The sequence below is a fragment of the Phodopus roborovskii genome, unplaced genomic scaffold (genome assembly GCF_943737965.1).
Source record: "Phodopus roborovskii unplaced genomic scaffold, PHOROB, whole genome shotgun sequence".
NCBI classification, from domain to species: Eukaryota; Metazoa; Chordata; class Mammalia; order Rodentia; family Cricetidae; genus Phodopus; species Phodopus roborovskii.
This window is the reverse complement of record NW_026126566.1, coordinates 6,727,334-6,755,220: the sequence shown is the minus strand read 5'-3', so window position 1 is coordinate 6,755,220 and position 27,887 is coordinate 6,727,334. Positions and strand designations below refer to the sequence as shown.

The following is a 27,887-nucleotide window of genomic DNA, read 5'->3' as shown; positions in this document are numbered from 1 at the left end:
TTGGAGTTATAGATGGTTGTGAGCCATCATGTGGGTGATAGGAACCAAGGCCAGCAGCAGGTCCTCTGCAAGAGTAACAAGTGGCTTTTGACTGTGAATACTGGATAAGAAGACTCAAGATAATCTACAAGTGTTCGATGACTTAGGTTAAATATTAATATTATCACTTCTTGCTAAAGTGAAAGCCTTGCATCCCCAATTTTAGAGTACAAGCCACATATTCACTATACACTGGCCAATTTACTCTTGTTCAAACTCTATGCGAGTAAAAGAGAAAATAAAATTCCAACATATTTATTGAATTGGAGTATATTATGAACTTCCAGGTTAATTTAGTAGAAAAGAACTATCGCTTTCATTAAACAAAAACTTTCAAAGAATACTTATATGAAGAAAGAGTCTATTTTACTCTACCTGAGATTCATCTTGTGAAGGAGAGGTAAGATGAGACACATCTGTGGTGGGAACCGACAGAATATTATTTGGATAATCCAACAGATAAGAAACAACGTTAGTATGGCCACCTTTTGCAGCTTCAATAAGCATTGTTGATCCATCCTAAGAAAGAATTGACCATAGTTAATTCTTTATACATTTCTTCTTATAATCTGATAAAATTATTTAGTAAGACATAAAAATACTGTCTCTACAAGTAGTTCAAATCTCATTTAACAGTAATAAATATTAAGCAGTAGAAGATCAAGCATACCTTTAATAATAATACATCTTATTATTTGGTGGTTTGTATCTGTTTAAAACAGGGTCTCAATATTTATCCCACACTGGCTTTGAACTGACACTAGTACTGCTTCAGCATACCTACAATCTTCTTAACATGTTACTATACTCAGCTAATATTATTTATAAGCTATAGTTAGGTAAAATACCTTGGGCTGGGTATGGTGCTACATGAAGTACGTGTGAGGCAGAGGCAGGAGGATCTCTCTGAGTTTGAGACCAGCCTGGTCTATACAGTAAGCTCTGAGACATCCAGAATTAAATACAGAAACCCTGTTTCAAAAAAAAACAGAAACAAAACAAAAAAGGTAGAATACCTTGAGTCGATGAGTAGGGTCAGCTCCATGAGCCAAGAGTAGTTCAACCACTGCCAAGTGGCCTCCAGCACAAGCCAGTGACACTACTGTGTGATCATTATTGGCTGTAGCCCTATTCACATTGCCACCTTTAAAGAAAAAATGGTAATTTTTACAAAAGTGAAATCAAGCCAGTTTAGAATATTACTTAAAGATGATTTAAGTATGATACAGATACAAACCATAGATATATAGCTTGAAATTTTTCACAAAGTAAGCACATCTATGTAACCAGAACTCATATCAAGAAATAGAATACTATCACATACCAAAAGTTCTACCATGTGTACCTTTTCAGTTACTCCACCCTCCCCTTTCCGATAACTACCAACTTTGACTCCAAATTAGTATGAGAGACAGAACAAAACAAAACAAAAACCACCGTTGTATTTTATTTAATTTTCATCTAAAAATAATCCCAAATTGGGTACAAACAACCTTTTGATAAGACAATAATGAGTGGGTTTTTTTTTTTTTTTTTTTTTTTTTTGAGACAAGGTCTCTCTGTGTAGCCCTAAGTGTCCTAGAACTTGCTCTGTAGACCATGCTGGCCTCAAACTCACAAAAGATCTGCCTGCCTCTGTCTTCTGAGTGCTGGGATCAAAGGCTTATGCTACTATGCCCAGTCAAATATTATAACATGAGACTATTTTTTAAGTTGTTTAACAATAAATTCAGAAAATGGAATTATTTAGCAACTCCTACAAGCTGGAAAGCCAGTACTCAATGTGTTCCTATTCCTAGCAATTTTGATTATATGAGCAGGGTTGTTGATAGGTATGACTAGGTATGTTTAGTTACAGAAGCATAAGAGAACTTCCAAAGTTATCTATCTGCTTCATAGTCACAACCACTTCAACTTGCTTTACCTTTGCTAATAAGAAACTGAACAGTGCACAAATGACCAGCTCTTGCAGCCTTCATCAAAGGTGTTCTTCCACCTTCAGATTCATGTTCCTATTAAAGAAACAGAAAAATGAATCAGCATCAACTAAATTAAATACATATTTTAAGGACTTAGTATTAATGATAAACAATGAGAATTTAATACTCATGGACACTTACACTACTTCAGTTCACCTAATGTACAAGCTTGTTTCTGATACACTAGACAGCACAACCTATTATGGGCAAGTTCAACTTTGAATGCTGAACTATTATCATTAAAGGTAATAAAACTAATGAAGTTTAGTTCCCAATAACTTCATTTTTTCTGATTACAATGAGATTACAAAGGTATTTTCTTAACCATTCACATGAACTGTGGAAGAAAAAAAAAAAAAAAAAAAAAACAAGTCCCATAGGTGATTAAAAGGATCCTGATCTTTTATTGAAAGCCATTAAGGAGAGAACAGACTCTTGCAGCTGTCCTCTTGACCTCCACATGTGTTGTGGCCTGCATGCATGCATACAAGCATAAGCACATGAACACACACACACACACACACAGGCTCGCACACACAGACACTTTAAATGATTCCACCAAAAAGTATGATGGGAGATGCCATTATGTATATATGCTTCTCATACTGGTTAATGAATAAAGCACTGTTGGCCAATAGGAAAGCAAGATAGGAGGGACTAGGAGACAAGGAGGAAAGAGGAAGTAGTAAGGAGGAGTCAGCATTGAGAGCAGGGAGAGAATAGAACCGCTATTCCTCCGCTCTCAGTAAGACCACGTGGAAATACATAGAAATGGGTTAATAATTAATATAGAGCTAGCCGATAAGAAACTAGTAACTGGCCAACAGGATTATATCAAATACAGAGTCTCTGTGCATTATTTGGGGCTGGCGTGGCGATGGGACAAGACTAGCAACGGCAGGCGGAAAATCCATACTCTTTACAAAAGTAGGCAGAGGCAAGTGGATCTCTTCAAAGCCACAAGCTTCTAGAATTCCAGTTCCAGATCTGATTCCCTCTACTGATTCCCTCTATTGGCTTCCATGGGCATGAGACACAAAAGTGGTGCACAGACATACAGAACACATATAAAGCATATAAAAACAAAACAAAACAAAAAAGAATTAAGTGTGGATTATCAGCCTTTTAGAAACTTTAAACTGAATTACAGCAAAAAGAATTCCGATTGAAAATGATTCTTTTTCTTTTAAATTTTATTTTGAGCTGGGTCCACAGGTCTCAAAATTACAACTATTCTGCTTCAGCCCTTGGGAGTACTAAGTCTACAAGTATGCCCTGCTATATCTGATAAAGAAGTGACTATAAAGTCCAGATTGTATATACTGTTCCTGACCTGAACTACTAATAAAAATTAAGTTTACTTTGCCTTTTTTTATTGTTACACATGTAGATTAGGTAATAATTTTTACTAGCTCTAAGTTATGAAAGAATGAGTAACTATAAAAAATGCTGGAATGGATTTTGAATTTACATGTATACAACTAGCATTTTTTGCAATTTATACACACACACACACACACACACACACACACACACACACGTCAGGTGGTGGTGGCACACGCTTTTAACCCCAGCACCTGAGAGGCAGAAGCAGGAGGCTTCCTAACCCTTTGTGAGTTTGAGTCAAACTAGTTGCAGGACAGCCAGGGCTACACAGAAAAACCCTGTCTCAAAAAAAAAAAAAAAAAAAAAAAATATATATATATATATATATATATACATATATATATGTGTGTGTGTGTGTGAATACATATGAAGACATAAAATGGTCTAGAGTTTGTTTAGTTTTCATATTCAAATTGTCTTCTTATTTTCCTATATTTCACATTTCATTTACTATCTTTTAAGTCTAACTTTCATTTCAAAGCTATGTTTCCATGGTTCATGTTTGTAACCCCAGCATTCAGGAAATAGAAGCACACAAATCAGTTCAAAGTCACCTTAAGCTGCATAAAGAATCTGAGGCAAGCCTAGGCTACTTGAGACTCTATCTCAAAAAAAATACAACAGAAGGCCAGTGAGATGATCCTGTAGGTAAAGATGCTGGCAGCCTAACCTAATGACCTGAATTCAATCCCTAGAATTACATGGTGGAAGCAGACAACTAACTCTTTCAAGTTGTCCTCTGATCTCCATGAGGGCAATGTGCATGCATGCACACAAACAAGAAATAAATGTAAAAAATTTAAAAAGCAACACAAAACAAACAATAATAACAGGAAAAAAAAAACTACCTATACATCTGTTTTATTGGCTTCATTTAAACTTAAAATGTATGGTTCATTAAAGAAAGACTATATAAATATTTACCATGTTTATTATATGCAACATACCAGAACAACTTTTAACATAAATTCATCAGCACCCCCATCTTATTATAAATATAGGTATCAAAATAATCTTTAACCGGGCAGTGGTGGCGCACACCTTTAGTCCCAGCACTTGAGGCAGAGGCAGTCAGATCTCTGTGAGTTCAAGGCCAGCCTGGTCTACAGAGAGAGTTCCAAGGCAAGCTCCTAAGCTACACAGAGAAACCCTGTCTAGAAAAACCAAAATAAAAACACAACAAAACAAAAGCAATCTTGAGCACATTATTTCTATTACTATTTGGTTTTGTTTTGAGATAGAGCTTCACAATACAGCCTTAGTTGGCCTTGAATTCATTCTGTAGAGTCTAAACTAGCCTTGAGTTCATAGCAATCCTCCTGCTTCAGCCTCCTAAATACTGGGATATGTTCCCATGCCTAGCATGAATATACTTTTGATACCATTAGTAGTTAGCACCTATATCCCTTTAAAATGTAAACATAATTTGTAACAATTTTAACAATTTAAATTACAGTCCCTTCACTAAGGATGATGGACAAAGCACATCACTGCTATTTTTCCTTCTTTCTACTTGTCAGAAACACATATTTCCATTGCTACTTGACATTTCTTGCCATACTTTTATATTATAAAACTGATTTTTATTTTCAATATTCCAGTTCATTTTTAAATGACAGTGCCTTAAGAGAAAGAAAAATTGTGTTACGTTTTTCTCCTGTTTCTTCTATATTCGTTATATAGATGAATATATACACATGTACAACATATACATATATGTACATTTTTTTTTTTTTTGAGACAGGGTTTCACTATGTAGCCTTGGCTTACTGGAAACTCACTACATAAATCAGGCTAGCTTCAAACTCACAGAGATCCACCTCCCCAGTCCTGGGATTTCCATTGTGCCTGGCTATGAAAATGTTCTTATATTCATTTACCAGCTAGTATTATTCTACTTTATGTGTATTTGTTTGTGATATTTAATGAAGGTATAGTATCAGTAGAAAGTTCACTTAAACTTGAGATTCATTAAAATTAACTTTGTTCTTCTGGGAGATTTCATTAAATATCACATAGAAATAAACCACTACCAATGTAAATCTTTTCACTGAGACAGCATAATATTTTTAAATTGAAGAGGATTTTCTCTGTCAGTCAGCAAAGTCCTTTAATTTGTTAGCTGGAATTCAGATATCCCAAGTTCTATTTACCTATAATATCTACTTTATGTGGAAGCAGATTAAAAGCATCAAAGGCCACTATAATCTAATACTTTGCTTGAAACTGTATCCTTCAAAATAGTCTTCTTGTCCTCCTGCTTGCCATCCAGAGAAAGGAAGGAAAAGGTCCCATTTGACATGAAAGCCTCGTGAAGAGCTTGTCACTGGTATTTGAGGTGCTGGGTTTTATTATGTTAGCTATTTTTTTCCAAGTACAATAATTCTAATGAATAAGGAGTATAAACTTATGAACATAGGGCTTTTGTTTGTTTTTGAGACAAGGCCTGTCTACGTAGTCCTAGCTGTCCTGGAACTCACAAAGTAGACAACCCTGATCTTGAACGAAAAGGATCCACCTGTCTCTGTTTCCAAAGAACTAGGATTAAAGGCTAGCACCACCATATCTGATGATGAGTGATTTTGTCTTTGAGAAAGGATTATCACCTTCTAGCCACTTTTTTTTTTTTTTGAGACAGGACTATCCAAGCCTTGGTTGGACTGGAACTCCATATGTAGAATAAGCTAGCCTCTAATAGATTTACCTGCCATATCAGGCTTGAGTATAGTACTTTTTTAAAGAATATGGTAATGATCTTTAATAAAATGTTAATATAAATCTTATAAGGAAATAATTTGTGCCTATGATTTTAGAGGCATACCTATAATCTTTAGAGCTATTGGTCTCTTGGTCTCTAAAGAAAACTAAAGCTCCAAGCAGGAGTAACATTTAAAAATATCTAACCAAGGATAATAAAGATGTCAAGAGACATAGGAAAAATTATACACTGTTTTAAGATAATTAGCTAAGTAGCTTTTCCTTAGTGCTTTTCAGTCATTGACTAGAGTGAATGGAATCTCCACTAAATTTAAGAAATGTAGTCTGAGAAGGGTTCACTTAAGATTAACTCCAACCTCTTTAGTTATGTGTTTACTTTAAGGGGACACATGTTCCTATAATACAGATTTAATAAGAAAATATTAAGATAATTATATGATTTGAAGCTGACTATCAAGTACCAATACTGTCTTTCTTCTTGTTCTTTTCCACATTAATCTCAACTAATAGCAAACCCAGTTTAAACAATAAGTACAGTGTCCAACATGGAACCTAACAGAAATGAAATAAAAATTTTGTCTATTATTCCTGTTCTTCAAATAACTTAAATACATGTTTGGGTATGGTTTGTACATGCCTATGATCCCAACACTCTAGAAGGCAGGAGGATTGTCTTTAAAACAACAACAAAAACTCCATGCTGGTCACAAGCTCTAGAGAGGAAGCAAATCCTGCTGTTTTACTAAATAAGCATGTTGTGGATAGTCAAGTTGCCCTCTAAATATTTATGCTGAGGGACTGGAGAGATAGCTCAGTGGTTACAAGGGGTACCTGGTTTTTCAGAGAACCAGAGATCTCTTTTTAGTACCCACATCAGGTGGGTTCTTGACAGCCTCTTCTGGGGCATGCACATTAAAAAAAAAAAACCAAAAAAACTATATTTATCAATTGATTAGTGCTGTTCTGCCAGCTCTTTTCAAAGAAACTTCATTTTGCTGTGGTTGGTATTACTTTAAAGAGCTGAAGTAAGTAACTGTTGAATGTTCAGCGCTAAATGACCCAAGGCCCAGGGAATATCACAGAAGAGGGGATAGAAAGAATGTAAGAGTTGGAGGAAGAGGTAGTCTTATGGAATGCTGTCTTCAGAGGCATGACAAGATTATCACACTCATGAACTCAGAGCAGCTGTGCTTACCTGCATAAGACCTACACATGATTGAGTTGTCAACATTCCCTCATGGAAGGGGGAGGGGCGGTTAACAGTTGCTTGGGGGTAGGGCCTCACAAGGACCTATCCCTCTCTGAGGACCTAGAGGCAGTTAATGGTTGCCTGGGGAGGGAGTGACATTTTCTTCTGGTGTAGTTACTGGTAAGTTGCCCATGTTCCCATAAATAACCTCACCTAGCCTCCTCTAATAATTCTAACTAAACTCACTGGGTCACAGAAAACAACAACAACAAAATCCATGGAAACTGAAGAGGAACTACTTGAGAAGAGGAAGGAAATCGGTGAAAAGTGGAAAAGGGACTAGAGGGTAATGAAAGGGGGAGTAAACATGGTCAGAACACATTATATATGTGTGAAAATGTCATAATTAAAGTCATTATTGTGTACAATGAATGCTAATAAAATATCAGATAAGTTTCAAAAAGCCACATACTAAACATTGACCTGAGTTTATTTTCTGTGTTCAGTATAAATCAAATAAGCAAAGTATATTAGGTATAAATATATAATAATATAGATATGAAAATAAAGCTTCTATTCATTTAATATCTGACAAGAAGTGACCAGCAGCCTCCACTTAGGCTTCTGCTATGATGCTCTGCTCAAGCAAACAAGACCAGGCAATTATGAATTGAACACTCTGAAACTGAGTCAAATTAATTATTTATAAATAACAATAAGAATAACCTAAGGAATTTACAATAGGTAACCCAAGGAATTATGTTCCAAATCGAATACTGGTATAAAAAAAAAAAACTTTCTTTACTTTGACCTATTTAAGTAGTATAAGACTGAAAGAGAAAAAAACTTTGGATGGATGATTTACCTTTTTCCACTTTGTGTTGCTAGGAAAGAATCCATAAACAAGTCAAGTGTTCTGCCACTGAGCTAGTGCCTAAGCCCATGATTTGAAATTATAATATTAGATTATTTTTTATTGAAATAGACAATACTGTGTATTTTATGGATTAACAATTTTTATCTATTAAAACAGATAAAACTCTGTAAAATGTTGATAAGCAGTCATCATAAGTAAATTAAAAAATAATGTGCTTTATGATACATCTAGTACATATGATGATTTTAAATTTTAATTATGTATATGGTAGGGAGGTCTGTGTATGAGTGTAGGTGCTTGAGGAGGCCAGAAGAGGGTATTGAATTCCTAGGGCTGAAGTTAGAGGTGGCTATGAGCCACCTATTAAGTGCACTGGGAACCAAACTCGGTCCTCTGCAAGACCATTCCTCTAAACCCATTTATACAAAGATTTTAAAAGAACAATTATATAACATTTACTGATTTATATCTTAAAAATTCATTTTTTTCAAATATTTCAACTTAGGACCACATAACCCATTCATTCCAGCAGGCAAGTAACTAACCGGATTAATAAGATCTTTACAAACCATAGAAACAGATTCCTTCAGCCACTTAACTCAAAATTCATTTGCTCTAAACACCTCATTAAAAAAGAAAAGTAGTGATGGCTAGCAAGATAACTGAGCAGTTAAAAGCACTTGCTGCTGCTCTTCCAAAGAACTAGGGTTCAGTTCTCAGCACCCACATGGCAGCTCACAACCGTCTGAAACTCAAGTTCTAAGGGACCCAACACCCACTTCTAGCTTCTGTGGACATTGCATACATATGGGAAAAACAGTCATATGAATAAAACAATCTTAGCTGGATGATAGTGGTGCACATCTTTAATCCCAGAACTCTGGAATGCAGAAGCAGGAGGATATTTGTGAGGAAAGAAAAGAAAACAAAAGAAAAGAAAGGAAAGGGGATTCAGGCATAGTGCCACATGTCTAAAATCTCAAAACTTAGAAAACCGAGGCAGGAGGATAGGGAATTTGAAGCCAACCTGGGTTACACAGTGAGACATCATAGAAAAAACAAAGAAAAAAGGAAGGGAAGACGGGAGGGGAAGGAAGGGAGGAAGGGAGGAAAGGAGGGAGGGAGGGAGGGCGGGAAGGAGGGAGGGAGGGAGGGAGGGAGGAAGGAAGGGAGCTAGTTTAGAGACTTTAAGTGATTTGTTCAAATAAAAATTAAGTTTTGGGCTGGAGTGAGGGCTTGGTGATTAACAACACATACTATTCTTGCAGAGGATGGGAGTTCAGCACCCACATTGGCAGTTCACAAGTGCCTCTAACTCCAGCTCCAAAAAAATCTAATGCTTTTGGCCTCCAATAACCTACCTCCAAAACACACACATATATACAATTTAAAATTATTTAATAAAAATAAGTCTTTAAGAAAAAAAAAAAAAACCCAAGTTCTATGTCTTGTCTTGTAATAAGGTTTCATGTTACCCAGCTTTCCCTAACCTTGCCATGTCCTTGAAGCTCTGATGCTCCTGCCTTGAGTTCCTATGTATGTATTGGCACCTGGTTTATGCTGTGCTGGGGATCAAACTTGAAGCCTCAGCCATACTAGGTAGTCATTCTACAAAATGAACTAGATCCTACATATAGGAAGTCAAGCATCAGAGCTTCAAGGGTATCCTTAGCTACATGGCAAGTTCATGGAAAGCCTGGGTAACACCACCATACCATCAGACAAGACAAAACAAAACAAGACCCAAGTTTAATATCTTCCAGCATAAAAAAAGGTACTTCTATTACACTGTATTGTCTCCCTTTGAAATTTTTCTTAAAATCTTAATTACCATAGAAAATAATAATGAAGCAGATGTATTTTTTGTTTTGTTTTCATTTGTCTGTTTTGAGACAGTCCCACAGAATAGACCAGGTAAGGCTGTATCGCAACATGCACCTCAGATGGCTTGGAACTCTCTATAAAAAAATCTTTCTGTCTCAGTCTGTAGAGTGCTAGGGTTACATGCATGAATCATTCTCTATTTGATGAAATGATTAAAATTTAAGTTAGTTTTCCAATACTTAATATATAGAATTATAAGATGCCCTCCACAGGAATTTCTTCCTTTTAGTAGACTACTTTAGAATGACAAGGTAGCCAAATGAAAAGCTATACGACATCACAAAATCTCATTAAATGCATATGAAATTAGTGTGTTTAGTTCTAGTATCTATGTTAGTTGTTTACTATAGAATAAACTCCTTAAGTACAGAAATTCCCTATCAGTAGTAGAAAATAAATCTAGAAATGAAAGACAGGCCAAGGAGCAAGGAACAGGAATGGAGTATTTATTTATATATTATTTTTTTTTCTTCTTGAGACAGGGCATCTCTGTAACTTTGGAGACTGTCCTGGAACTCATTTTGTAGATCAGGTTGGCCTTGAACTCATAGAGATCCACCTGCTTCTGCCTCCCGAGTATTGGGGTTAAAGGCATGTGCCACCAGACTTATATACTGATTTTTGTCCTACTCCATTTTAATTCATTTAAAGGAAATTCTACAACAACATATAGTTTCTTTTTAAGTACTGTTTTAGTGCTGAAATCAACAAAGAGAATTATCTTCAAATAGTTTGAAAATATAAGACAACAAATCAAAACATACCTAAGTATGTTAGCTGACACAACATTGCCACCTAATATGAAGTGACTGTCATTTAAGTCTTTTAGAAATTATGACTTAATACAATCACCTCTTATTAGTAAAAATCGTGCCTGATTGGACATGGAAGCCTGTAAAACCTGACATCACAGCAGGTCAAACTTAAAGAAAAGAGGAGAAGGCACAGGGAGATCTGGATAGAGTAATCAAGAAAGAAAGATGTCTTAGTACTTTATAACCCAAACCATACTCTTAAAACAAGAAAATTTTGCAAGTTCTCTACCTTTAACTTGAGAATTATACTGAAGAGGAGCTAGAGGACTATGATAAAAGAAGCCAACTCATTGAGCTAAGCATATGGCACATATATTTTATCGCAGCACTTGGGAGGCCAAGGCAGGCAGATCTCCGAGTTTGAGGCTAGCCTAGTCTACAGAGGATGATCAGGGCTACACAGAGAAACTCTGTCTCCAATGGGGGAGAAAGAAAAAAAAAAAAAAAAAAAAAAAAAAGAAAGAAACCAAGTTATATATGCTTTGGTAAAGTATGTTATAAAGATGAGAATGTGCTTTGGTGACATAGACCTATAATTCTAGCTACTTGGAAGGTTAAGGCAAGAGGAGCTCAAGTTCAAGGTCTGCCAGGGCTACAGAGGAAATAAAAGGTTGACCTGAGCACTTAATGAGACCCTGTCACAAATTTTAAAATAGAGCTAGGTACATAGTTCAGTGGTAGAGTGATTTTTAGCATTTAAAATAATCCTCAATACTGGTGCAGGAAGAGAGAGGTGAGAATAGTAAAATATACTAAAATTCAGTTTTCTGTTCTAAAATGTTTTGCATTTTAGAAGCCTAGAAGAATATGACACCAGAGCATTTGATATATATTGTTTAAAAAAAAATCCGATTGCATAGAAAATGGATTAGAGAGTGATGGTTAAGAAGAGATTCTTGGGTTTGTGAGATAGCTCAGACAGTAAAGATGTTTGCCACCAAGGCTGACAACCCAAGGTTGATTCCTAGAACCAACATGATACCACCTGAAAATTATCTCCTGACCTTCTGACTTCCATATGTACAATCCTCTCACTCCCAAGAAAGAAAGAGAGCTCTGAACACACACACACACACACACACACACACACACACACACACACACACACACTCCCCCTATAAAAAGCTGGGTATGGTTCCAACGCAATGGGAACAAAGACAGGAGGATTGCTGGGGGTTGTTAGCCGCCAGTCTAGTTTCAGATTTAGTGAAAGGCCCCAGCAAGAAATAAGATAGACAGTGATGGAGTGAACATCTGGCTTCTAGTCTGTACAGACATGTGTGCATACAGAACATATATATTCAATAATATTCAATTATTTTCCAACAATGTCTGTTTAGAGATAATTAAAAGGTATCTGTATTGATTTATCAAAATAAGTGAAACTACTAAAATTTTCTATATTTCTAGCTATGTATGTCTTGCTTATGACAAGTATTATAACTATTCATTTTATTACTTATAATGTTCCATAGATTTGGTTTTTTTTCTTCTCCCCAAGATAGGGTTTCTCTGTGTAGTCCTGGCTGTCCTGGAACTCACTCTGTACACCAGGCTGGTCTTGAACTTACAGCCTCCCGAGTGCTGGGATTAAAGGCATGTACCACCACTGCCTGGCTTATAATTTTCCATAGCTCTAACCATTATAATACATATGAACTTGCCACTTAATTGGATATTAAGAAAAGCCAAATACAAAAGGGCAGGAAAAATAGAATATGGTAATGCTGTTAGTAGGATGGTTAACAGTATCAGCTTTTGTCTCCTTTTGTAATACTGGGAGCTGGATCTGGGGCCTTATCCAGGTTAAATGGGGATATGATGAGAAACTAATAATTAGGAAAAGAAACAGTATTTTCTATTAAACATTTTCAAACGCTTGGCTTATTTAATTGAATCTTTGTGTGTGTGTGTGTGTGTGTGTGTGTGTGTGTGTGTGTGTGTGTGTGTGTGTGTTCACATGCACACATGAGGTTTGAGGACAACTATTGAGAGTTGGTTATCTTTTTTTCTATCAGGTGAGTTCTGGGAATTAAACTCAAGCTGTCAACTCTTTGCAGCAAGCCTTTTACACAGGGTGCCATACTACCAATCCTTATTTTATTCAAATTGTACAAACTATTGATCATTAACAATGTTTTCTAAAAGGTAGCCATGAATAAATATTATCATTTATGCACAAATATTTGAAATTTAAAATATCTTACTAAATGTGCCCCTGCTTGAAGTAAAACATCTGCAACATCTGTATGTCCATTTTCACAAGCATAGGTTAGAGCTGTGTCTCCTGTTGCTGTGGTAGCATGCACATTAGCACCTAGAAAAAAAATAAAAATAAAATCACACATTTACCCTGGAGTAGTGGAATTATATTAGTCTAATTTTACAATATGGTGAAACTGAAGAATTCAAAATATGAAAATACTATCAAAATACAGTTAGGTATATTTTGTCTTTTTGTCTTATTTCCTTTAACTAAACTTCATGAAAATGTGTTCTGCCTCACAAAAAAGCAATTACTATAAAGCAGAAAATTTGCTTGTATATCGGACAGAACATAAGTAATAGATACAAAAATAAAAAATTTAAACAGTAAATATTCATATTGATAACAATATTGGTTTGTTGTGTTCTAAAACATCTCTGGATATTATGATTCAAATTATTTGGTAAGAATGGAAATTTTTCTCATTAAGAGCAAACACATTAATTATAAAGCCTTGTGGTTCTAAATTCGAAGTACTAACAATGAATTTATGACATATTTTTTAAAATGTTTAAGAAAAATATATATTTGCTAACCCTAACCAATTAAAAAGTCCTACAGTCCAAAGGACCTTAAAAATAAAGGCTAGTAAAATAATTCTGCAGGCTAACAGTGCCACACAAGTCTGACAACGTGTTTGATATGTGGAACCCACAAAAAAGGTAGAGGAATGAAGAAAACTGACTTCAACTAAGTTGTCCTCTGACCTCCACATGCACACTGTGGTATACTTGTGGCCATGTACTCATACTCACACACATACTCACACACACACACACACACACAAATGCAGGACTATGCACACAGATAGTAATTTTAAGAAACACCAAAGAGTCAAGTGGTGGTGATGCACACCTTTAATCCTAGCACTAGGGAGGCAAAGCAGGTGGTTCTCTGTGAGTTCTGAGGCCAGCCTGATCTATAAAGCAAGTTTCTGGACTATTATACAATAGTAACCCTGTCTGGGGGGGGGGAGATACACACACACACACACACACACACACACACACACACACACAGACAGAGAGAGAGAGAGAGAGAGAGAGAGAGAGAGAGAGAGAGAGAGAGAAAGGCAAGTGTAATCACAGAAATACAAGAAATACAATACATTGGGAAGCCTGAAGAATAAATTCACCATTTGTTCAACAACAAAAATCACAAGGAAAAAAATATGAAAAACTATAGAGAACCTGCAGATTAAATTTTTTTATGCATAGTAATGTGTATTGGAGGCAGAGACAGGCAGCGCTCTGTGAATTTGAGGCCAGCAATGGCTACTCAGCTACCCTGTGTTTTTGTTTTCTGGTATTTTGAGACAAGGTCTCTCCATGTAGTCTTAGATGTCTAGGAGCTTGCTATGAAGAACAGGCTAGACTCTAGTTCACAGAGATCCCCCTGCATCTGCCTCCCTGAATGCTGGGATTAAAGATATGTGTTACCATACCCTGGTTCTTAGAAGCAGGGAAAAAAAAAAGTATTGTGGCGATTTTTAACCTTATTTTTATAGACATACTAAACCATTGTGTATATTTATGAAAATTGATTTTTAAAGATTTACAAATTATGCTTAGGGGCTGCAGAGAGCTCAGAGGTAAAGAACACTGCTGTTGCAAAAGACTTGGTTTCAGTTTCTAGTACCAATACAGCAGCTAACAATCACCCCAACTCCAGTTCTGGGGTATCCTACACTCTCTTCTGTCCTGTAGAGACATTGTATATATATGGTGCAGATGTACATACACATGCACATAAGTAAAACTTTAAATAACATGTAATAAAAATTAAAAGCAAAAAGTGTTGACTGAGTGTTGGTGGTGCACACCATTAACCCCAGTATTCAGGAGACAGTTGCAGGTGGATCTTGGTGAGTTCAAGGCCAACCTGGTCTACAAAGTGGGTTCCAGGACAGCCAAGACTAAACAGAGAAACTGTCTTAAAAAACTAAAAAACAAAATAAAGTAAAATAAAAAAACAAAAAAAGTAAAAAGTGTTTACTTGGGAGGTGAAAGAAGGAAGATGAAGAGTACCAGGAGTTCAAAGTCAAGACCAGCTTGTCCTACACAAGAGACTGTCACAGAAAACAAAACACACTCAAACCAAAGCCAAAATAAGAAAGAGATTGGTTGATGTTGGAATCATCATTCTAATGGGAGAATTCTGGAAACTATATCCTTTAAATCAGCAATAGCTCCCAAATATGAGAGTCAACTGAGACACAACAAGAGTATTACCAGGAGTTAAATGTTTAAAACTACTGAATGCTAGCAAGGTTAGCTTGGTGAGATTATGTAGCAACTGTGCATCAGTGAGTTTCAAGGGTCTGCAACTTGCTATGTAGACCAAGTTGGCTTTGAAATCAAAGAGCCCCAAGTGCTCAGATTAAAGGCATGCACCACTAAGTCCAGCTACTTTTCTTCCTTCCTTCCTTCCTTTCTTCCTTCCTTCCTCCCTCCCTCCCTCCCTCCCTCCCTCCCTCCCTCCCTCCCTCCCTCCCTCCCTCCCTCTCTCTTTCTTTCTTTCTTTCTTTGGCTTGGTTTCTCAAGACAGGGTTTCTCTATGTAACAGTCCAGGCTGTCCTGAAATTCACTGTAGATCAGGCTAGCCTCAAACTCCCTACTGGTGGGATTAAAGGTGGGTGCCACCTCTGCCCAGCTCAGACTAGAGGCAATTAATAGAAATAATGCAAAAGCTGAGTAAAATATCTAGTATTCAGTAAGTCCTTTTGTTTTGTTGTTGGTTTGTGGCTACATGGTCTCATATATCTCAGATGTGCTCTTAAGTGGCCAAAGATGGTCTTGGACTCCTGACTCACCAATATAAGTTCTTTTGTTTTGTTTCAGACATAATCTCACTATGTAGTCCTGGCTGGCCTAGAACTCAATTTATAGACCAGGCTGGATCCTCCTGCTTCTACCTCCCTAACATGGGGATTACAGCCATGTGCACCATATCAGACTTAAGCTTTAAAAGAATGAATCAGACCTGGATAAAATGAGAAATTCAATATTACTTCTAAAAGAAAAAGTTTATCAACTTTTTTTCTGGCATATCCTACAGACAACATACATTGTAAAGTATGATACTTATTACTTGATATTAATGAAGCGCAAGTATCTAAAACAATTTTGTCAACAAAATTATATCCTACTTTTTTGGGTCTATGAATGTTGCTGTGGTGTGCATTAGTGCATGTATGTGTATGTGTGTGTGTAGAACATACTTGCAAATGTTTGTAAAGGCCAAAGTGGCACTGGGTGTCTTCTTTGATCATTATTGTATTTATTGAGGTAGAATCTTTTTCTGAATCTGAAGCCTGCCACAGTCCAGCTAGCCACCTTGCTCTGCAGATTCCCTGTCTCCACTTCCCTATCTCTGAGGTTACATGCTGGCCATCTGGCCCACCCAGCTTTAAAAACATAGGGGTTGGGTAAGACACTCATGCTTGCATGGCAAGTGCTTTGTCAGCAGAGCCATCAAACCCCTTTATTTTCTTTTTCAGGCAACTTAAAAATGTCAAAAAATGAACAGGTTTTAGGTATCATGCCATATGCCAACACAGATTAAGCAGGAAGAATTAACTTTTCTTACAAAAGAAAAGAATGGAGAGTTTATAAGAGGCCTTACAATCACTAAGCAGATACTAACAACATTAATAAGTCTATTAAAGACAAGGTCTTGAATTATTCTCAGTCTGGCTTCACACTGCTAGGCTTAGGTGATCTTCCATCCTTAGCTTCCCAGAGACTACAGATGTACAACAAATTAGCAATCCCAGAGCTTAATGTATACTAAGCAGCCATCTAACACTAAGCTACATCCCTACCTTAATTTTATTTTTAATAATAGACGACAGACAATACCTGTATACATTATAGGGTCAATGTTAAGAACACACTAGAATAATCAAATCACATTAGTTATCTATCACCTGGCATATTATTTCTTGGTGATAAAAACACCCACATTCAGATTAGAAATCTTGAATTAGGAGATGAAGAGATAGCTTAGCAAGTGAAAGCACTTATGACACAAGTCTAACAACCTGAGTTTAATTACTGAAATCATCAGTGGAAAGACACAATCAAGTGCTCAAGGCTGTCCTCTCTCTTCCATGTATGTGCTATAGCACATGTAGCCTGTACTTACACCCTCATATGCTCTCTCTCTAATTTTTTTTTTTTAAATAAGACACTCCATTACTCTTAAGCACCATTCTGTAAGTCACTGAACCTTGGCACACTTTGCCAACATTCCTTTTTTTACTGTAGATTCTTCATCCTCTTACATCATCCACAGATTCTGGTGGTCACCTCTGCACTCTGTATTTCTTAATTCAATTGATTTTATATTTGACACATATAAGTAAAGTATTGTTTGTATTTTTCTTTCTGTGATAAAGGCATTTTTAAAGCCACATACCAGCAGCCAGCAAATATTTAACCAACTCCAGGTGTCCCTCCTGGGAAGCCTCCATGAGAGGTGTGGAGCAGCCAAGTTCTATGTCAGCCCCTGCCTTAATCAGGAAATCTGCAACTTCAGAAAAGCCTCCACAGCAAGCCAAGGTAAGGGCAGTTTCTTGGGTTTCTTCTGTCTGGGCATTTATATTTGCACCTGAAAGAAAGCACAACAAAAGACAGAACTAACTAAAGAGAATTACAACACAGTATTCAAAGATGATGATAAATCATCTATCATCTCTGCTTAGGCTGGTCTTTCTAGAGTATTGAGAATTTTATAAGATTGCAAGTTCAAGGCCTGCCTAGGCTACACAAAATTTATTTTCTCATCAGCGCAAAAACAGTATCTACTGCAACCAATACACAAAGCACAAAAGAACATGAGTTTTTATAAAGTACAATGGTTCTACCTTGTGCCAACAGCAGTGCCACCATCTCTTCATGCCCTTCCCGAGCAGCCTCCATCAAGGGTGTGTATCCTTCATCATTAACTTCTTCAAGATTTGCTCCTCTTTCAATAAGCAGTGCTGCCAACTCAACATGCCCACCACAAGCAGCTAGAGTCAGTGGAGACTCAAAGGAATCCGCAGGCATATTCACTTGAGCTCCACTGTCCAAAAGCAAACGAGCCACTTCCACATGTCCATCCTGCAGATGTCCAGAGATAAAACAAGACAAAGAACTTTTTATTTACAGTTTTTTTTAAAAGTGGAAGGCAAACAAGGGTCTAAAGAAAGATTGGCTGATGTAGGTTATATAACATATGTTATTATCATGCCACCTGATCCTTACCTAATCAATACTATTTTTTAAATACTTAAGGGGCTGGAGAGATGTTTCTTTAGAGGACCTAAGTTCAATTCCTAGCAATCTAGGATCCAAGACCCTCACACAGACATACATGCAGACAAAATACCAATGCACATAAAATAAAAATTAAAATATTAAATTACCTTAATTTTCACAAAATTTATTTTTAAAAATTGGACTTTAAAACAAACAGTCACAATTACAAATAACTTTGAAGTTTTATATTCTTTGAGGTTCAAAACAAGTACCAAATCCAGTCAACAGTACCTCAAAAAGAATTACTATTCATACAACTATCTGGTCAAACATAACCACATTCTCAAATTTAGAGGCTTTCTATTTTTAAATGTAGAAACTGTACTAGATCTTCTTTAGAAAGGAAAGCTTGACAAAAATAAACAAAGAGAAAATCCCAAGCCAAACCAACCAAACAAACAATCATAATTTGAATTGTGAAATTGTTACCAATTGAGATTTTTGTCACTTAACTATGGATTCGAACTGCTTTATCTTTGCCTCATCATAACAACCTATTGCACCAAGGCAAAGAATATTTTAAAAACATAAAGGCTTTATTTGCATGTAAATTATTCATCAGGATCTTACATATGCTAAGCCTATATTTTAACCACTGAGCTCATTCAAATCCTCAATTTTTAAAAACAGATTCATTTTTATTTATGTATATATTTTTGTGCCAATGAGTTTATGGGCACCATGTGCTAGGAGGTCAGAGGGCACTGGATCCCCTAGAGCTAGTTACAGGTAGTTTGGAGCCACCATATGGGTGCTGGGATCTAAACTTAGGTCCTCTGCATGAGCAGTAAGCCCTCTGTGGTTGTTTAGATGAGACTGGCCCCACAGATTCATACATTTAAATGTCTAGTCCTTAGTGGGTGGAACGTTTGAGTAGGATTAGGAGTTATTGTGGCCTTGTTGGAGGAGTTGTGTCACTGGGGGGTGGACACTGAGATTTCAAAGCCCACACCAGGTCCGGGTATGTATGTATGTATGTATCTCTCTGTGTCTCTACCTGCTGCCTATGAATCAGGATGTAGCTCTTAGCTACTACCTTAGTGCTATGCATGCTATCATACTCCTGCCATGATGATAATGGACTAACCCTCTGAAAATATAATCAAGCCCCCAGTTAGATGCTTTCTTTCATAAAAGTCTCCTTGGTCGCTATATCTCTTTACAGTAACAGAACAATGAGTGACTAAGACACTTAACTTATGGGTTATCTCTCCAGACTCTCAGTCCTCAATTTTAAATTCTTGACGTCAACAACTCAGAGGTTGAGTACTGGCTGCTCTTCTAGAGATTCTGAGTTCAATTCCCAGCAACCACATGGTCGCACACCTATAATGAAATCTGGTGCCCTCTTCTGGTGTACAGGCATATATGCAGGCAGAACATCATATATATATATATATATAATAAAATCTTTAAATTCTTGACTTCAAAAATTGTCTTTGCTTTAATACTTGTTACAAGCATACAAAGTCAAATGTTGTATCATTCCAATTTCAAAAATGATCACAATATCACTAATAAGTGAATTTGTGTGGCTGGAGAGATAACTCCTGGATTAAGAGCACTGAATGTTCTTTTCAGTGGACCAGGGTTCAATTTTCAGCACCTACATGGAAGCTGACAACTGGCATACATGTAGTATGCAGAGATACATACATGCCAGTAGAACATCTATACATCTATACGTGTAACATAAATAAGTCTGGAGGAAACAAAAAAACTCATGTCACAAATTATCCAGTCAGTAAATTAATGGGTCAATGAACTGAGCATCTGTTTCTCAATAGAACCTTCCATCATGGGTTTTAAGGGGCCAATTTAGGACATTCAGTTTGTGTGCCAAGTTTTTACTCATTGAACCAACTCACTGGTCCTCTTTATAGCATTTTAATATAAAAATGTAAGGCCAGGCGGTGGTGGTGCAAGCCTTTATTTAATACCAGCTCTTGGGAGTCGGAGGCAGGCAGATCTCTGGGAGTTTGAGGCCTACCTGGTCTACAGAACAGACCAAGTGCCAGGATAGGCTCCAAAGTGAAGAAACCCTGTCTCAAAAAACCAAAACACACGATGGGAGATGTCATTCTGTATATGTTTTTCATACTGGTTAATAATAAAGCACTGTTGGCCAATAGGAAAGGAAGATAGGAGGGACTAGGAGACAAGGAGGAAATAGGAAGTAGTAAGGAGAGTCAAGATGGAGAGTCTGAAGAAAGCAGTATGCCGCCAGCTCCCCGGTAAGAGAAATACATAGATCAGCAGAAATGGGTTAATAATTAAGATAGAGCTAGCCGATAAGAAACTAGTAACTGGACAACAGGATAATATCAAAAAAAAAAAAAAAAAAAAAAACACACACACACACACACACAGGGACATGATAGTTTACAACCTGTAATCCCAGCACTCATGAAACTGAGACAGGAGGACTGGAGAGATGGCTCAGTGGTTAAGAGCACTGACTGCTCCTCCAGAGGACCTGTTCAATTTTAAGTAACCACATGGCAGCTCACAATTGTCTGTCACTCCAGTTCTAGGGGACCTGACACCCATCACAAAACACCAACACATATAAAAGAAGAAAAAAAGAAAGAAAGAAAAAGAAACTGAGACAGGGAGGATCATAGTAAACAGCTAGCTTCAATTTCAGACCAATGTGAGCTAATGTAAAACCAATAAGAAAACAAAACAACAGATAGACATTTTGGAAATATATCTAACATCTCAAAACTGGGCGGTGGTGTCGCACACCTTTAATCCTCACACTTGGGAGGTTGAGGCAGTCGGATCTCTGAGTTTGAGACCAGTCTAATATATAAGAGCTAGTTTCGGGACAGTCTCCAAAGCTATACAGAGAAACCCTGTCTTGAAAAACCAAAAAAAGAAAAAGAGAGTTTTATTAATATTTCTGGGATGGAGCTCAGCAGTTAAGAGTACTGCTGCTCTTCCAAATGATCCAGGTTTGATTCTCAAGACCCATAGTCCAGTTCCAGGGGATCTGACACCTTTTTCTGAACTCCATGGGCACTGCACACACATGGTACAGAGACATACTTGCAGGAAATATACCCATACACATAAAATAAAAAATGAAGAAGCCAGGTGGTAGTGGCGCACATCTTTAGTCCCAGCACTCGGGAAGCAAAGGCAAGAGAATCTCTGTGAGTTTCAGGCCAGCCTGGTCTACAAAGCTCCACAGAGAAACCCTGTCTCGAAAAACCAAAATAAATAAACAAACAAATAAGGAAAGAGCTGTGTGGGTACTTGGGAGGCAGAGACAGGCAGAACCCTATGAGTTCAGGGCCAGCATAATCTACAAAGTGAACTCCAGGACAGCAAGTGCTACACAGAAAAACAAAACAAAACAAAAATGAACTCTAAAAACATTACATTAAGATTAATAGTTGCTATCACCCTCTAAAAGACCATATATTAAAGCATTATTTTTTTTTACTTAAAATTCAGTTAAAAATACAAGCCAAACATTAATAATTTTTGAAAACTAAACTCAGTTAAGTGGTTGTTATGTAAACATAAGGACATGAGTTTAGGCACCAGAACCCACAGAAGAAAACAGAAGAGGAATAAAACTAGGTGTGTTGGTACATAATAGTGAGGTGGACATATTCAGATCATTAAAACTCAAAGCCAGCCTGCCTATTCTACTTAGGTAGTTTTGGGCCAGTGAGAGACCCTGCCTCAACAAGTAAGGTGGATGGAATATACAGAGAAATAACACCCAAGGTTGTCCGTCCTTGGGGCTTCTAAAGGCATATGTATCTACACACATATACCCACACACATACACCCACACCCCAGAAACAATAATAATAATAATTCTCAGACAAATACATAAATTTTCCCCCACAAAATTTCAAGTGATCACAATTAAATTACCATGCAAGCCTCCATTAAGGCAGTGTGCATCTCATCAGTTTTATGCTCTTGATCTGCACCAGCTTCAAGCAGAAATCGAACCATATCCAAATGGCCTTAAAAACAAGGTTAAAGAATTAACTATCAATTAAATGCATGAGTGTTTTCAAATGTCTATCTATAATCTATTGTCTTAATTTGAATTTAATGATTCAATGACAGTCTTACAAAGTCAACTGAAAACAAGGAGATGCATTCTCAATAAGGTCATACTTTCTAAGATTTAAAGACTGACTTTCTAAAGCACATACTTCTAGTTTAGTAATCATGTTTGTTTTCTGATTTAATTTATATAAACTATCAAAACACTGGAATCAAATAGAAAGCCAGGTAAAGTTTATTGGAACATATTTTCTATAAAAACACCATAACTTCACTGTGACACAGAAAAGCAACTCCTTTTAAAAATAATTCCAATCCTCTTGATACATTTAATTTAAAAAAAAAAAAATGTAATAGTCAATGAGAAAAATACTAACATTCCAGTGTAAAACAGGTGAAGGATATAAAATGGTAATTAAAAAGATACATCAATGGATATTAAACTGATATAAGAGATATTAAATGAGACACATTATTTTAGCCACCAAAATGGCAAAGAGTAAAGAGAATGATAATGCCGACTACTGGAGAGGGTAAAAGATGGGTAAAGGGGTTCTCAGACAACCAAGTGAGTCTGAAACACCTAGTAAACTGGTCCAACCTTTCTAGAAGGCAATTTGGAAGTATAAATCAAAAGCCTTAGAAATGTTCATACCCTTTGACCCAACAATTCCACTTGCAGAATTTAGCCTAAGGAAATAATCAGAGATTAGGCAAAAAAGTTCTGCAGAAGGATATTATCACAGTGTTTTTAAATAACAGTAAAAGACTGGAACAATTAGTGTTCAACAATATGAATTATGGTGTATCCATTTCATGTATTTGGCAGAGATTGTAAGTTCCCTATTCAACATCCATTCTTATTATTCTCGAGAAACAGGACTTCAATTTTACCTAGGTGGTGGCTTGCCTAACTCATTTTCCAGTCTTCCTTGGGGGGGTGAAGGGGGCAGTGGAATGCAGTGAGAGTTACAAAGTGAAATTTCTAGAAGACTTCTTAAAAGAAACTTACTAATAAATTGGAAAGCAGTTGCTACTTTGCTCTTGTCCTCTTTATCCTAAAGTATGTAGTGTTGTGCTCTAGCTGCCTCTTGGGCTACAGATAACATTGAGGACAGAAATTATTTTCTAGGATGTACAATAGAAAAATAACACTCTTGGACCTTGATGACAAAATTGAATTGCAATATTAACACAAGACACTTTAGTCTTAGGTTTCACTTCTGTACAAATCATATTGTGTTTTGTGGTATATGCAGATAAACCAATCTAACTAAAATACTATGTGATCATCAAAAAATATATTACAAGAGCCCTTATTGAGATGAACATATATTCATGATATACTACTAAATAAAATAAACAGACTATAAAACTGTTAAATAAGTTTAAAAACTTATTTAAAATACACTGGACATATACTAAAATATTATTTACATGCTTTTTCCCCTTTAGATGGTAATATTACAGGACAGTTAAATTTTTCTTTGTGCTACAACCATTTTTAGGTTTTTCTATATCAACTGTGAATCAGTAGACCTGTGTATAATTATTTAATGGAAGAATCATATAGAACAAAGGGTATTAAATAACAGAATCCTTAAAGCTGTAAGTTTTTTGGTTGACATCATAGACAAATGAGTTAAAATAATAATAAATATATATGTATGTATGTATGTATGTATATGGATAGTACAGAAAATACAGGCTAAAATGGACTTTCTAATGTACCTTATAATGCAAGTTTATACCATAAGGAAGAAAATAAAGTTAATAATATTCAGGTAAACAAGGAAAATATAAATTAACACAAATACTCAATGCTTGAATATTTGAAGTCGTTATGAGAACAATTGTAAATATTCTGACATAAAAAGTACCTTTGTAGCAGGCAAGTGTTAGAGCACTTTCTTTGAACTCATTAGAATGAGTGTTGATGCCAGCACCGTGATCTAGAAGAACTCTGGCAACTTCCACATGACCTGCACTGGCTGCTTCCATTAGGGGTGTGTGTCCATTTTCATTATGGTCTTCTATATTTGCACCCTCATTAAGCAGCACTTTTACAATGTCAATAAACCCTCCAGCACAGGCATAAGTTAGTGCAGTATTCCCTAACAAAGAACAAAAAAGTACAAAATTATGAATTATTACAGTTTTAGTTATCTCTCTCCAATTCCTTGACATAAACCATAACTACTATCGCAAGTTATACATTTTGTGTGTTGTTTTTGTAAGTGTTAAGAGATTCAACCCAGGGTCTCACACATGCTAGACAAACATGTTCTCCTCCCACTCCTACCCTGTAGTCTTTTCACAAGTTCCCCACACTAGTTTGGAACTCACAATACAGTTGCCTCAACTTCATGAGTAGCTGGAATTACACCTGTAAAAAAAAATCATCCCTATGGCTGGGCAGCGGTGGTGCACACCTTTAATCCCAGCACTCAGGAGGCAGGTGGAACTCTGTGAGTTCAAGGCCAGCCTGGTCAACAGGGCAAGTTCCAGGATAGCTAGGCAACCAGCCTGGTCTATAGATCAAGTTCCAGGTTAGGCCTATTTCACAGAGAAACCCTGTCTTGAAAAACCAAAGATAAATAAACAAATAAATAAAACATTCCTAGTTTGTTTTTTACTGTCATCAATTTAAAGCATATTTTTATTTTCTGACAGAATGTCTTCAAAGCATAATATAAAATTATATATATGCACATATATATTTTGTTTGTTTGTTTTTTGTTTTTCGAGACAGGGTTTCTCTGTATTGCTTTGGAGCCTGTCCTGGAACTCACTCTGTAAATCAGGCTGGCCTCAAACTCACAGAGATCCGCCTGCCCCTGCCTCCTGAGTGCCAGGATTAAAGGCAATCGCCACCAATACCCAGCAAAATGCTATACATTTTAACTGTCTAGACAATATAAAAGGTGTAGAATGGCAAATCTAAACACAGAAATCAGAATAGTGGTTGCTTAAAACTGAGCTGAATGCAAATGGGCAGAGATCCTTTATTATCTTTTTTTTAGATTTATTTATGAGTATTTGACCTGCATATATGTACATATATGTAGTATGTATACCACACGTATGCCTGGTGCTCAAGGAGGTCAGAAGAGGGCATTAGATTCTTGGCATTGGAATTAGAGATAGGTGTGAGCCCAAATGTAGGCGCTGAGACTGTGGAACCCTGGCCCTATGTAGAAATCTTTTAATAGTGACAGAATTAATCTAAAATTAAACTGCATAACTCTAGAACTGCACACTCAAAACACGAATTCCAAGGTACGAGTCATCTCAATAATGTTTCTTATTTTCGAGATGGCACAACTTTGCAACCTAGGCTTACCTTAAACTGCCCCCTCCCCGGGTCCAGGCCAGAACTACAGGTTTGAACCACCTAGCTTGGTTGTTGTTTTGTTTTGTAATTCCCAAAAAGAGAATAACTATATTTGTGCCTCAAATGGTGAGCAGGTACCTGTAAAAAGACATCTGGTACCAAGCAAATACAGAGTCTCTGTGTATTATTTGGGGCTGGCGCGGTGGCGGGACAAGACTAGGCACCTTGCACCCTACAGAAGTCCCTTTTGTAATGGTAATGTTTATTTATTCTGTGCCATTGTAAGTTAAAAGTATGTAATTTTCTTTCTGATTTTAAAGGGGGTCACAATTAAGAGACTGCCTTTAACAGTGGCTCTCAACCTTCCTAATGCTTTGATCCTTTAATATAGTTCCGCATGGCTTGGTGACCCCCCTACCCCGTAACCACTGAATAATTTTCATTGCTACTTCTACTTCATGACTGTAATTTTATTGCTGTTATGAAATCATAATGTAAGTATCTGTGTTTCCCAATGGTACTAGACCACCCCTGTGAAAGGGTCATCTGACTCTAAGGAGTTGCAACCTACATGTTAAGAACCACTAGCCTTGGGTCTCAGAAGACTTACTTTAAAACAGTATTGACACTGTGACTATAAGACTATTAAAGACTTTTAATGTTATACTAAATGTATTTTGCATTATGATATGACCACAAACCTACTGGGAGTCATGGAGTGAAATACAGTGCTTTGAGTGAGAATGGCCCCCATAGGCTATATGATTGGATATGTGGTCCTCAGTTGGTGGAACTCTTTGGGAAGGATCAGGAGGTGTAGTCTTGGATGAGGTATGTCACTGGGGACTGGCTTTATGGTTTCAAAAGATTTCTACCACTCCCAATGCATATACTCTCTCTCTCTCCTTCTCTCCCTCTCCCTCTGCTTAAAGATCAAGATGTGAGCTCTCCCCCACTGGCACATGCCTTTAACCCCCGCACTAGGGAGGCAAAGGCAGGTGGATCTCTGAGTTCAAGGTCAACCTGGTCTACAGAGTGAGTTCCAGGTCAGCCAGTACTATTACACAGAGAAACCCTGTCTCAAAAAAAAAAAAAAAAAAAAAAAAAAAAGTGAGGTCTCAGTTATTCTTGTACCATGTCTTTGCACCACCATCACGGACTCTAATGCTTTCAAACCATAAACCCAGTTGAACTCAGGGTTTCATGCACGCTTGGCAAGTACTATGCCACCTTATCTAAGTTCCCAGCCCTAGATATAAATTTAAATCATGCTTCTGATATATACCAGTAGTCTGCTAAAAGTTGGGGGTGAGCAGCACTTTCTTACTAATAAATGTATTCATCATACCATAAAAGAAAAATCTGATACCTCAAACACCAAATCAAAGGATCTATACTTAAATGAGATAAAGAACTACAGGAGATAAAGCTCATAACATTTTCTTTATACATTACATATCTCTGGGAAAAAGAAAAGAAACTATTTGTAGCAGAAAAACTGTTCAACTTGACCAAATCGAACCTACACTATTTGTTTTTGAGATGGTTTCATTATGCAGACTAGAACTGTCCTGGAAGACCATATATATCCAACACGTGTTTTCAACACACAGCAATCCTCCTGTCTCAGGTCCTAAATGCTAAGATTATACACAAGTACCACTACGCCTGGTTCAAGTTTATGTTAGATTCGTTGTTGTAAAGGTCCTATCTTTAAACTCAAGAAGCTCCCCTACTTCAAACTCCTGAGTGCTAGGATTTCAGTAAGGATGCATGGCTTAAAAGACTTTTTAGCCATGCATGGTGGTATATGCTATAATCCCAACACTCTCAAAGGTTGAAAAAAAAGAGGATTTTTGAGGGCAAAGGCCATCCTGGTCTACACACTGAGACCATAGTTCAACAACTACAACGAAGACTTTTAAAGATATCAAAGTCAAGATTATTTTCAGAAGCTTTCCATTTATTTCCCCCAATAATCTAAAAATTTTTATTACATTTACTTGTTTTGTATGTGAATGAGGTGGGATATGTCTATGCCATGGCCTGAGTGTAAAATAAG

General features: G+C 36.7%; 1 protein-coding gene across 8 annotated transcripts in view; it reads right to left on the bottom strand.

The window, feature by feature from the left end:
* Positions 1-27,887, bottom strand: part of Ankhd1 (ankyrin repeat and KH domain containing 1) — a 104,433-nt gene that overhangs the window by 53,149 nt on the left and 23,397 nt on the right. For all 8 annotated transcript variants that reach the window (XM_051202374.1, XM_051202375.1, XM_051202371.1 and 5 more), the window contains exons 6-13: positions 24,372-24,605; positions 22,351-22,445; positions 18,021-18,258; positions 17,573-17,764; positions 13,095-13,204; positions 1,964-2,051; positions 1,056-1,183; positions 415-558 (exon numbers count right to left, since the gene is read on the bottom strand). In XM_051202374.1, the coding sequence (XP_051058331.1) occupies positions 415-558; positions 1,056-1,183; positions 1,964-2,051; positions 13,095-13,204; positions 17,573-17,764; positions 18,021-18,258; positions 22,351-22,445; positions 24,372-24,605 (1,229 nt within the window). The remainder of the gene's footprint in view (positions 1-414; positions 559-1,055; positions 1,184-1,963; positions 2,052-13,094; positions 13,205-17,572; positions 17,765-18,020; positions 18,259-22,350; positions 22,446-24,371; positions 24,606-27,887) is intronic.